Raw genomic sequence first — 12,622 nt, forward strand, 5'->3', positions numbered from 1 at the left:
GCTGACAAGGGAGAGGAATGAAAAATGTAACTATTGGTGGCACATCACTGAAGGTTGTGGAAATGGTAGCTTATGATCCTCTGGCTGGTGAGGTGGAAAGTGAGGACCAGGGAAACCCTATCAGTGTTGAAAGGAGGAAACAGAAGGGAAGGGGAAATGTGTGGGAAATGGGTCGAATATAGCCAAGAGCCTTGTCAACAAAGGTAGCGGATAATCCACAGTTAAGGAAAAAGATGGACATTTCTGAGGCTGCCCCTGTGGAATGTTTCATTAGAACAAATGCAACAGAGAAACTATGAGAATGGAATGGAGTTCTTACAGGAAGCAGGATCTGAGGATGTACAGTCAAGGTAACTGTGGGAGTTGGTTGGTTTGTAATGAAAATCAGTGGCTAGTCTGTTCCAGGAATGCAAACAGATGTTGTGGAATGGAAGGTAGAATTCTTGGATGGACCATGCGAAAGTGAGGGAAAGATGAAAATTAGAAGCAAAATTGATAAGTTTTCCTAATTTCAGAGGAAAGTGGGAATCAGCGCCGAATATGTCATTGATGTAAAAAGAAAAAGTTGTGGGTAGGGACCCGGGTAGGTCTGGAACAAGTAATGTTCCATGCACCCAAAAAAGACAAGCATAATTGGAGCCCCTGCAGGGACCCATAACCATATTTATGATCTAAGGTAGAAGTTAAAGGAGAAGTTGTTCAAATTGGGGATGAGCTTGGCCAGGCGAAAGAGGACAGGTCAGGTTTTCTTTCTAAGAAGAAATGGAGATCCCTAAGATTGTCCCAATGGGGGATGCAGTGCAGAGAGATTGCATGTTCAGAGTGAACAGCAAGTGGCTGGTGCCTGTAACGTGGAAATTCTGAAACCAACATAGTGGTAAAAGAATCATTCATGTAAATGGGACAGGACTGGACAAGGGAGAAAAAAATTGATTCAAGGTAGGAAGAAATAAGTTCTGTGGGCAGGAACAGGCAGAAACAATGGGCCCTCCTGGGCAGTACTGTTTGTAGATTTTGGGAAGAAAGCAGAAGTGGGATGTATGGGGTTGTGGGACAATGAGCTGGGAAACTCAGGGGTTGTGGTAGCAGAATGAGGTCATCAGATGAGCTGAAGTCAGTCACAGTCATGGACAGTCATGTTGTTTGGTGGGGTTATTATCCAAGGGAGATTAGAGGAGATTTGAGAGTTGGTATTCAGCCTCCACAATAAAGAGGTCAGTACTCCAGACAACAATAGTCCCACACTTGTTGTCAGGTTGGATTACAAAGTCAGAGTTGGATTTGAGAGAATGGAATTCAGTCAGTTAGAATGTTAGAATGGATGAGGGGAGCAAAGAAATTAAGGCGACTGATGTCACTTTGACAGTTCTCAGTAAATATATCAAGTGTGATTAAGAGGCCAGACAGGTGCCCAGGGGAAGAGAGTGTTAGAGTCAGGTGAAGACTGTCTTGGGACTGGAGTAGGACTCTTGTCCAAAGAAATTCAGTTTAATTTCTGTTTTGTAATGGCAAGATAGGTGCGTTTTGTTTAAAAACCTGGTGAATTAAACAGTCTCACTCCCTGTTCTTGTCATACGTCACTCGCTCCCTCCTCTATTCTCCCGCCACAGGCACTTACTTCTCCCACCATAGACATGCCTTCCTTCCCTCTGCACCCCACGCCATAGGCATACCTACCTACCCTCCCTCCCCCCACTGCCCTCACAGGCATCCATCCACCCTGCCTTCACAGGTTTCATCTTATCACCACTTTCACAGGCATCTCCTTTACACCCACCCTCACAAGTCTGGTATCTTGGGTTGAGTTTCACTGCAACATTGAGGCAGACAGGGACAGAGAGTGAGTGAGGGAGCAAGCAAATGAATTAAAATGGCAAGTGACTGGAAGGTCTATGTCACGTTTGCGGTCTGAGCAGATATGTTCTACAGGCATAAAGTCTCTGTTTATCTTTCCAATATAATGGTGACCACATTTTGAGCAGTCTCTGCAGTGGAAGAAGTGCAAATAAATTACTGCTTCACCTGAAAAGAACATTTGGGGCCATGGTATTGGAGAGGTGTGACACGTTGTAGGGTACTGTATGAAGGAGATAAAGTCTTGGGGGTGATAGGGTTTTGAACCAGGGAGTTGCAGGGAGAATGGTTCCTTTGGAATGCTGACAGGGTAATGGAGAGGAAAATGTGTTTGCTGGTGGAATATGAATATGTTGTTGGAGTTCTTGATAATAATGCAAGATGTTTATTTTAACATGGCTAGCCACATTTCATCCTTCTGGTTTCTGCACCGATTATTAAGTTCTTTGACAAGAATACTGAAGCTGAACTACTGCACTCTGCCTCATACTGACATCGTAGATTCAGAATTGCTGCTGGGTGCCAGCAAGTTTCATACAAAGTAAAGCAACAATAATAAACATGCTGAAAAATAATTTGTATTACAGAGGGGTCTTCATAACTTGTATAAAATTTTATTTTATGTCTGAAGGGGGTCTCAGAAGGGAAAGGATTGTGTACCTACGCTTTATTTATTACGATTATGTATAGAAATTATCAACGATCTGATCTAGCTGAATGCTTAACTTAACCCGAACCTGAGGTTTCAAACAGGACATTTCAACGTATCCGATCCCTTTCTGTCATGCATGCAAGAGCATAACATGAATTGCACGGAGTAAGTGACACGTATGTGGCAAATATGCCACCACACTGCAGTCAGCGGTTGGGGAATTTTAAAAACTTATTGAACAAAGATGGTGCCTCTTTCGAACATCAGACTAAGGGAGCACCATCCACATGATAGAAAACGGTCTGGACATTTTTAGCGAATCACACTGTCTTTTCTTCTAAATCACAATGGCCGTCTTACAGGCAGCTCCAATCTCCGGAACATTTGTAACCCGAAAGGATTTATGTGGCAAATGTGTAAGGTATATTTGATCTGCATAATGATTAACACCGTGAACCTTCTACATTCGATCAAGAAGGGTGTGAACTTGAAACTCTCTTGGAAGTTTACCAAAAATGCAATTAGTAAGTTAGCTGGGGATTGGCAGGGTTACTACTGGTCACAACAACAGGTAACAATGCAGATATGACTGTACAAACTCAATCTGCAATCATATCTTTGCACAAATGCAACCTGCAGTACGTTAATCAAAACATTCAATCCTGGAACTTCACTTTGGTACTTCCTCTGCAACCGACTGTTTCAACGTACTTTGCCAGCAAACCTCTCACTTAGAGACCTCGTCGCCGAGACACCTATTATTTCACAGTTAAACTACTCGTAAACCCACGACTCATCGCTTTTACCATGCACTTTCCACAGGACACGTTGATGACCGCGAGCCCAAACTTGAACTCGCCCCTCAACCGACGAGACTGAGTGACAGCTCCACCAGCCAATAGAAATACAGACAATATTCGGCTCTCCCTCTCCATCAGGCAAGCCAATCAGAGCGCGAGGACGGGGAGAGGGTGTTATTTCGGGGGATGGGTGGGGCGGGGAAATGGGTGCGGTTTGGCGCGCACGCGCTAACGGAAGGCGAGCCGTTGTTAGCGAGGGTGTGCGCCGAGTGAGGAGCTGACGGGAGCAGACTTTCTAGAGGTGGCGGTGCTCCTTTACAACGGCAGCGTGTCACAATCATGTAGAATGGCAGAACCGCCGAGTATTCCATTTCGAACCACGGGTTCCAGGTTGTTCCATCCACTTAGTGTCCGCTTCAATGTGCCACTGGACCAGGTAAGAAGAGCCAGGTTCTGGAACGGCGCTGATCTGTTCTAGTTCTCTAGCCCCTTCCCGTCCCTCGATTTTTATTCTTGACGTGATCTGGTGCTGCATGCGGGGTCTGGTGGGTACAGTGGCCAGATTGACATGTTTTCATTTATTCATTCGATGTGGGCGTCGTTGGCAAGGGCAGTTTGGTTTAGTCCCATCCCTGAGCTCTCATGTAGGAGGTGTTAAGCTACGACCTTGAATCACAGCGATTTGTGTGGCTAAGGCACTCGCTCAGTGCTGTTAGCGAGGGAATTTGACGATTTTGGTCCAAGATGACGATGGAGTGGCGGTACTTTTACCTCTTCGGATAGTTTAAGACTTCACAGGGTACTTAACGTTGGTGGTGTTCCCAAATGTCTGTTGCTCTTATGCTTCTAGGTGGTAAAAGTTGCGGTTTTGAGAGCTGCCGCCAGAAATGATTGGCGATTTGGTGCAAAGCATGGTGTAGAACAGGGGGTTCTTAACTGGGTCTGCAGTCTCCTACGGGTTTCCAACGAGTTTTGGCCGTGGCTCCATCTCCGTTGCACAGACGAATTAAAGGTGATGTCCATATGTTACAACATCCATAAAGTGTTACCTTTCATCTGAGTTATTGATCAACACCAGTACAGTATAATTGTGGTCTATCTTTCCTCTCAATGAGGAACTGGAAACCAAAACTTGGTGTAAAAGCTTTACAGACATTAATCTGTAATGTGGCTAAGGAGATGGCATCGTGCATCACTGGGCATTCTTCTTTCAAGAAAGGAAATGTTGTTACAGTTGTCAAATTGGGTATTAGTTCTCATTGGCAGTCTATTAGTTTCAGTGACATTTTACCAATCTCACTGATATGTTACCAATCTCAATGACAATCTATTAATTTCAGATAACTTTCAAGCAGGTATACTGACCAGTTTAATTGAGTCAGGAATGGGAGGTAAGGAGATTGCTGAAGAGATAGTGGAGGTGTAGGTGGTGATCTTTCAGGTTGCAAGAGTCCCAGAGGACTGGAAAATCACTAATGTGCCTCCCCTGTTTAAAAATGGAGTCGGGCAAAAGATTGAAAATTACAGGCTGACTAGCCTAACCTCAGTCGTGGGTAAGATTTGAGTCCACTGTGAAGGATGAGATTTCTGAATCCTTGGAAATGCAGAAAATTGGGCAAAGTCAGCATGGCTTCATCAAGGAACCTGAGGTTATGCCTGGCAAATCTGTTAGAATTCTTTGAGGAAATAATGAACAGGCTAGGCCAAAGAGAGCCAATAGATGTTTCTACCTGAGTTTCAAGAAGGCCATTGACAAGGTGCTGTTCAGGAGGCTGCTGAGTAAGATAAGGGCTCATGGTATTAGAGGTAAGGTACTAGCATGGTTAGATGATTAGCTGTCTGGCAGAAAGCAGAGAGAGTGGGGATAAAAGGGTCTCTCTCAGTATAGCAGCTGGTGACAAGTGGTGTTCCACAAAGGTCAGTGTTGGGGCCACAACTTTTCACTTTGTATATTAATGATCCGGATGAAGGAATTGAGGGCATTCTGGCTAAATTTTCAGATGATACAAAGGTAGTTAGAGGCACAGGTAGTATTGAGGATGTGAGGAGGTTGCAGAAGGATTTGGATAGGTTAGGAGAGTCGGCAAAGAAGTGGCAGGTGGAGTACAACATTGGAAAGTGTGAGGCCATGCACTTTGCTAAAAAGAATTGAGGTACGGACTCTGATGGTAGGAACTACTGATGGTGGAGTCCGAGATAACAAGGTGTGGACCTGGATGGACACAGCAGGCCAGGCAGCATCAGAGGAGCAGGAAAACTTACGTTTTTGGTCTGGACCCTTCAGAAAATGGGGGGGAAAATTCAGAAGTCTGAAGTGCAGAGAAACTTGGGAGTTCTAGTCCAGGACACACTCAAGCTAAACTTGCAGGTTGAGTGAGTAGTTTGGAAGGCAAATGCAACTTTGGCATTTATAAGACTTGAATATAAAAGCAGGGATGTACTTCTGAGGAACAAAAACAAAGTTGCTGGAAAAGCTCAGCAGGTCTGGCAGCATCTGTGGAGGAGAAAAGAGTCAACGTTTCAGGTCTGGTGACCCTTCGTCAGTTCCAAATCCTTCTGCAACCTCCTCACATCCTAATCAGCCATATGAGGAGATACTAGAGCTGATGACCAAAAACCTGGTCAGAGAAGGGTTTTAAGGAGCCTCTTTGAGGATAATGAGAAAAATCCATAAGATAAAGGAGCAGAATTCGACAATTCAGCCCATTGAGTCTGCTGCACCATTTAACAATGCCTAATATTTTTCTTAATCTCCTGCCTTCTCCCTGTAACCCTTAATCCCCTTACTAATCAAGAATCTATCTATCTGTCTCAAAGACACTCAATGACTTGAGCTCTTCAGCCTTCTACAGTAATGAGTTCCACAGATTCATCACCCTCCATCTGAAGAAATTCCTCTTGATTTCAGTTCGAAAGGGTTGCTCTTCATTCTAAGTCTGTGACCCCAGATCCTAGTTTCTCCCACTCGTGGAAACTTCTCCATGTCCTTTTTACCCAGGCCTATCAGTTTTCTCTGTTTCAATGAGAACTCACTTATCCTTTTTAAACTCTGTCAAGTACAGACCCAAAGTTCTCAACCGCTCCTCATTGCTTGGATCATATTTATGAACTTCTCCTGGACCCCCTCTGGGGCCAGAATATCCTTCCTCAGGCATGGGGCCCAAATGTGTTCACAATGTAATTGATACAGAGGGATGGGAAATTCCAAAATTTAAGGTCTAGATACATGATGGCTTGATGGAGTGATTTAAGATCAGATGTTCAAAAGACCGGAAGCAGAGGTGCATGAAGTAACTCTATGGAGACTGGAATCCACTAAGTCACTCTTCAGTTACGCATGAACAGTCCTTGACTGTAGTGCTGTCTCTTACAATCAGGCCCCAGAGAGTCAGTATTCCTTTTTATGTCAGCCAGGGCACACTGATTGGACCCGATTAACAGGCCCAATCAGGGAGCTTGTATTTTGAGGTCGAGCTGTCTAACCTTGTTACAATCACTGCAGAACACAGGTATTTTGGCAGGTTTTACAGCTGAAGGAGTTAATAGAGATAGGAAAAGACCAGATTATGGAGGTATTTGAAGCGAGCAGAGGGTTGATGGGTGAGGGCACAGGCAGCAGAATTTCGGATAGCCTCAAGTTCATGGAGCACAGAATGTGGGAGGCTGGCCACATGTTCCACAATAGGCTCTTGGGCCTAATCATCATCCTCACGGTTGCTTCATCATTGACCTTAATTCCATCATAAGATCACACGCAGGTGTTCACTAAATATAGCACAAAGATCAGAACCATTTGCCACTCTTCAGATACTCAACCCATCTGTGTCTGTTGGCAGCAAGATCTGGACGATGGTCAGACAGGAACTGACAAGTAATAAGTAACATTCATACCACACACATACCAGGAAATGACTGTCTCCAAAAAGAGAGAATCTAACCATCTGTCTGTGAGATTCAATGATATTACCATTGCTGAATACCCTACCGTAAACACCCTGGAAGTTGCTATAGACTAGGTACTGAACTGGACCAGCCATATAAATATTGTGGCTACAAAGATTGAATCAGATGTTAGGAATTCTGCAGGTAGTAATTTCATGTTCTGGCTCCTCAAAGCCAGTTCACATCTCCATGATATAAGTAAAAATATCCTCCCCTTTCATGGATGAATGGAACTTTAGCAGTATTCCAGAAGTTACGTGCCACATTGAGGACACAGCAGCTTGCTGGACTGGCACCCTATCCACTATACGAAACATTCCCACATCCTACCATGAGAATACTGCTGCTCAAGAAACTACAGAAACCATAGTAAGCTTATCTGACATGACAAGGCTGGATATAGAACCCCAGGAGGAGCTTGAATCTGGACTCAAGCCTGCATCACTACAGTGCAGCTATTATGTCCAAACTGAGTAAGAGAGTGTGAGCCAATAGAAATCAGACTGAGAGTCTATGAAGCCCTTAGCACACTCCTTTACAGTGTGAGACCTGGACACACTATGTTGGGAAACCGCTAAATAATTTGTGCCTTCGCTATCTCCAGTGTATCCTCAAAATCTTTTGGCAGGACAGGGTCACCAATTCCAGAGGTTCTGGAGCAGCATAAACACGTCGCTAAGCCAATGAAATCTGTTGTGGCTTGGCTGCCTTTACCAATGGTGGAAAAGCAAAAGACCAAAGACATTCTAGATAGTAATTGGCCACCGAATCAACCCCTTGGAGATCCATATCTCTCCTATCAGGACTCCAGACATCACGAGCCTGAATATATAAAAATGATAGACACAGACACTGATAGTTGGGAGAATATTGTTGTTGTCCCTTGGAAGGGCATTGTTGAGCAGAAATGAAAATCTCATCTGGCTCAGAAGAGGGCCTTGAGAAAAGAGGGCAGCGCATCATGCATCTTCTCCTTCTTCTGTCTTTCATCGAAGCTGTCAGAATGGGGTTCCTGAGCCTTACTAGGCTACGCTAACAGAGTTGATCATCACATTATGAACCACCATCTTATAAGATGGAAGACTGCCACAGGAGCTAATTTTATTACTTATTAAAGAATAAGTATTAACTAGTAGATGGATTAACACCACTAATTATTTTTGAAATAGTGGGAAGGGACATTTTGTGTTCACCTGGAAAGAGCAGAAGAGGGATGTTAGTTTAAGGCCCAATCTGAAAAATTGAATCTCTAGCACTGCAGCACTCACTCAGTGCGGTCACTCACTAATGAGTATTTTTGATCCTCCACAGAGAAGGTCCTTTGGGCTAGCATAATAATAAAGGGTAGGAGTAGGCCAAAAATATAAACTCAATCAATCAATAGGAGAGATGTCACAGCAGATATTTTATCTAAATCTGAACCGGTAAGAGAGAAACTGGTTGAGGGTTGTACTAGAGATGGAGTATGGAGAAGGACGGATGGCTTGTTCCTGTTGAGTTGTATAAAGACATCAGCCAAGGGTCTCCATGACACACAATCAGGGGAGACTCTGGGGACAGGAATTTTCTTTGTGAGATTTGGTGACATTTTAATTTCTTTTGTAACATTGGTCATCTCCAGTCTTTCTAAACTGTTAATGTTTATTTAAGAGTAGATATCCGAACTGAAAGAGCTGCCTTGCCAGTGGGAGAAGTACAAATTCCTTTTCTGTGAGTTAAGGAATACTGTGCTGCCACAATGTCATCAAGCAGTGAAAAGAAAAGAAGCAAAAGTGCCCTTTTCTGTCGAGCACAAATAATAAAGAACTTAACTACGAAGACAAAGAAGTTTGTAAACTTTAGATCACAATACCCCAGGTATTCCAAAGGCAATATAGTCATTGGAGCATCGTACACCGGATTTGTGTGCCAGGACCACGTGCATCCCCAACACAGACGACTCAACAGGAATTGTGCAGGCTATTGAAAATTCCAGTAGAATATTACCCTGCTTCTGGAACGCTCCGATAAAACCCATGAAAGCTAGAGAACTAAACCTAATAATTATCCAAGAAAAGTTAGAGTATTAAAATTCTGCTGTAACAATTGGTAATAATTAAATCGAACCCCCAAAGCAGCACTGAACACTCGTTATGCTCCACCCTGACTCTGCCATAACAACAATCCCTAAGTGCTGACCCTGTCCTTACCACCTAGATTGACCCAACACGTGATTTCCCCTGCCTCCAACTTACCTGGCACCTGGCATTGCATCAGGACAGATCAGGCCAGGAATCCTGAGACAAGAAGTCATTTAAATCTGAGTGGGTAATTTTTAAACCATTGGAATATCTGGGCCAATATTTACAGTATCCTTTATGTCTCATGCCGTGCCCTAGGTCAGGATCCTTGGTGCTAGCCAGTTAATGTTCTTGCGCTCTACCAACTAAGCAACAAAGCTAGAATTTGTGATAACACTGTGAAGCTGGAGGAACGCCTCCGCCAGGCAGCATCAGAGGAGTAGGAAAGTTGTTTCAGTTTGGGGCCCTTCTTCAGCATTCGGCAGTTCTTACTAGCTCTAAGCTAGAATTTGTGTTCTGTTATCAAACTTTACTCTTTTCATCTCTGATTGGACAGCTTTACACAAATGCTAAGATAATAAAATGTGAGGCTGGACGAACACAGCAGGCCGAGCAGCATCTCAGGAGCACAAAAGCTGACGTTTCGGGCCTAGACCCCTCACAGAGAGGGGGATGGGGGGAGGGAACTGGAATAAATAGAGGGGGAGGCGGACCGAAGATGGAGAGTAAAGAAGATAGGTGGGGAGGTAGGGAGGGGATAGGTAAGTCCAGGGAAGACGGACAGGTCAAGGAGGTGGGATGAGGTTAGTAGGTAGCGGGGGGTGCGGCTTGGGGTGGGAGGAAGGGATGGGTGAGAGGAAGAACCGGTTAGGGATGCAGAGACAGGTTGGACTGGTTTTGGGATGCAGTGGGTGGGGGGGGAAGAGCTGGGCTGGTTGTGTGGTGCAGTAGGGGGAGGGGAGATTTTGAAACTGGTGAAGTCCACATTGATACCATATGGCTGCAGGGTTCCCAGGCGGAATATGAGTTGCTGTTCCTGCAACCTTCGGGTGGCATCATTGTGGCAGTGCAGGAGGCCCATGATGGACATGTCATCAAGAGAATGGGAGGGGGAGTGGAAATGGTTTGCGACTGGGAGGTGCAGTTGTTTTTTGCGAACTGAGCGGAGGTGTTCTGCAAAGCGGTCCCCAAGCCTCCGTTTGGTTTCCCCAATGTAGAGGAAGCCGCACCGGGTACAGTGGATGCAGTATACCACATTGGCAGATGTGCAGGTGAACCTCTGCTTAATGTGGAATGTCATCTTGGGGCCTGGGATGGGGGTGAGGGAGGAGGTGTGGGGACAAGTGTTGCATTTCCTGCGGTTGCAGGGGAAGGTGCCGGGTGTGGTGGGGTTGGAGGGCAGTGTGGAGCGAACAAGGGAGTCACGGAGAGAGTGGTCTCTCCGGAAAGCAGACAGGGGAGGGGATGGAAAAATGTCTTGGGTGGTGGGGTTGGATTGTAAATGGCGGAAGTGTCGGAGGATAATGTGTTGTATCCGGAGGTTGGTAGGGTGGTGTGTGAGAACGAGGGGGATCCTCTTGGGGCGGTTGTGGCGGGGGCGGGGTGTGAGGGATGTGTCGCGGGAAATGCGGGAGACGCGGTCAAGGGCGTTCTCGATCACTGTGGGGGGAAAGTTGCGGTCCTTAAAGAACTTGGACATCTGGGATGTGCGGGAGTGGAATGTCTTGTCGTGGGAGCAGATGCGGCGGAGGCGGAGGAATTGGGAATAGGGGATGGAATTTTTGCAGGAGGGTGGGTGGGAGGAGGTGTATTCTAGGTAGCTGTGGGAGTCGGTGGGCTTGAAATGGACATCAGTTACAAGCTGGTTGCCTGAGATGGAGACTGAGAGGTCCAGGAAGGTGAGGGATGTGCTGGAGATGGCCCAGGTGAACTGAAGGTTGGGGTGGAAGGTGTTGGTGAAGTGGATGAACTGTTCGAGCTCCTCTGGGGAGCAAGAGGCGGCGCCGATACAGTCATCAATGTACCGGAGGAAGAGGTGGGGTTTGGGGCCTGTGTAGGTGCGGAAGAGGGACTGTTCCACGTAACCTACAAAGAGGCAGGCATAGCTGGGGCCCATGCGGGTGCCCATGGCCACCCCCTTAGTCTGTAGGAAGTGGGAGGAGTCAAAAGAGAAGTTGTTGAGTGTGAGGACGAGTTCAGCTAGGCGGATGAGAGTGTCGGTGGAGGGGGACTGGTCGGGCCTGCGGGACAGGAAGAAGCGGAGGGCCTTGAGGCCATCTCCATGCGGAATGCAGGTGTACAGGGACTGGACGTCCATGGTGAATATGAGGTGTTGGGGGCCAGGGAATTGGAAGTCCTGGAGGAGGTGGAGGGCGTGGGTGGTGTCACGGACGTAGGTGGGGAGTTCCTGGACCAAAGGGGAGAAAATGGAGTCCAGATAGGTGGAGATGAGTTCGGTGGGGCAGGAGCAGGCTGAGACGATGGGTCGACCAGGGCAGGCAGGTTTGTGGATTTTGGGAAGGAGATAGAAACGGGCCGTGCGGGGTTGGGGAACAATGAGGGTGGAGGCTGTGGGTGGGAGGTCCCCTGAGGTGATGAGGTCGTGAATGGTGTTGGAGATGATGGTTTGGTGCTCGGGTGTGGGGTCATGATCGAGGAGGCGGTAGGAGGTGGTGTCGGAGAGTTGGCGTCTGGCCTCGGCGATGTAGAGGTCAGTGCGCCATACTACCACTGCGCCACCCTTGTCTGCGGGTTTGATGGTGAGGTTGGGGTTGGAGCGGAGGGAGCGGAGGGCTGCCCGTTCTGCGGGGGAGAGGTTGGAGTGGGTGAGAGGGGTGGAGAGGTTGAGGCGGTTGATGTCTCGACGGCAGTTGGAGATGAAGAGGTCGAGGGAGGGTAGGAGGCCTGGGGGTGGTGTCCAGGAGGAGGACTTGTGTTGGAAGCGGGTGAAGGGGTCAGTGGAAGGAGGGTTAGGTTCCCGGTTGAAGAAGTAGGCATGGAGGCGAAGACGGCGGAAAAACTGCTCTATGTCAGCTTTTGTGCTCCTGAGATGCTGCTTGGCCTGCTGTGTTCGTCCAGCCTCACATTTTATTATCTTGGAATCTCCAGCATCTGCAGTTCCCATTTACACAAATGCTGATGCTTTGGTATGCAGAAGTAAGATAAGTGTACCTTTTTTTTTCCTTTTGAAGCATCATTATTTTGGATTCAAAAGTTTTACTGTTTGGATTCAAACAGTTTACAAAAACTGGAATGAATGCAGCTCAGTTATCAAATTATATTTTCACAGTACAGCATTTATAGGTTGTGCATTA

At 46.5% G+C, this 12,622-nt stretch overlaps 1 protein-coding gene across 2 annotated transcripts in view; it reads left to right on the plus strand.

Annotated features, from left to right (window-relative positions):
• The first annotated feature begins 3,551 nt into the window (after nucleotides 1-3,551).
• mboat1 (membrane bound O-acyltransferase domain containing 1) overlaps nucleotides 3,552-12,622 on the plus strand; it is a 95,450-nt gene continuing 86,379 nt past the window's right edge. For both annotated transcript variants that reach the window (XM_048548378.2, XM_048548384.2), the window contains exon 1: nucleotides 3,552-3,742. In XM_048548378.2, the coding sequence (XP_048404335.1) occupies nucleotides 3,653-3,742 (90 nt within the window). In that variant the 5' untranslated portion in view covers nucleotides 3,552-3,652. The remainder of the gene's footprint in view (nucleotides 3,743-12,622) is intronic.

The sequence above is a fragment of the Stegostoma tigrinum genome, chromosome 2 (assembly GCF_030684315.1).
Source record: "Stegostoma tigrinum isolate sSteTig4 chromosome 2, sSteTig4.hap1, whole genome shotgun sequence".
In the NCBI taxonomy this organism is placed as follows: domain Eukaryota; kingdom Metazoa; phylum Chordata; class Chondrichthyes; order Orectolobiformes; family Stegostomatidae; genus Stegostoma; species Stegostoma tigrinum.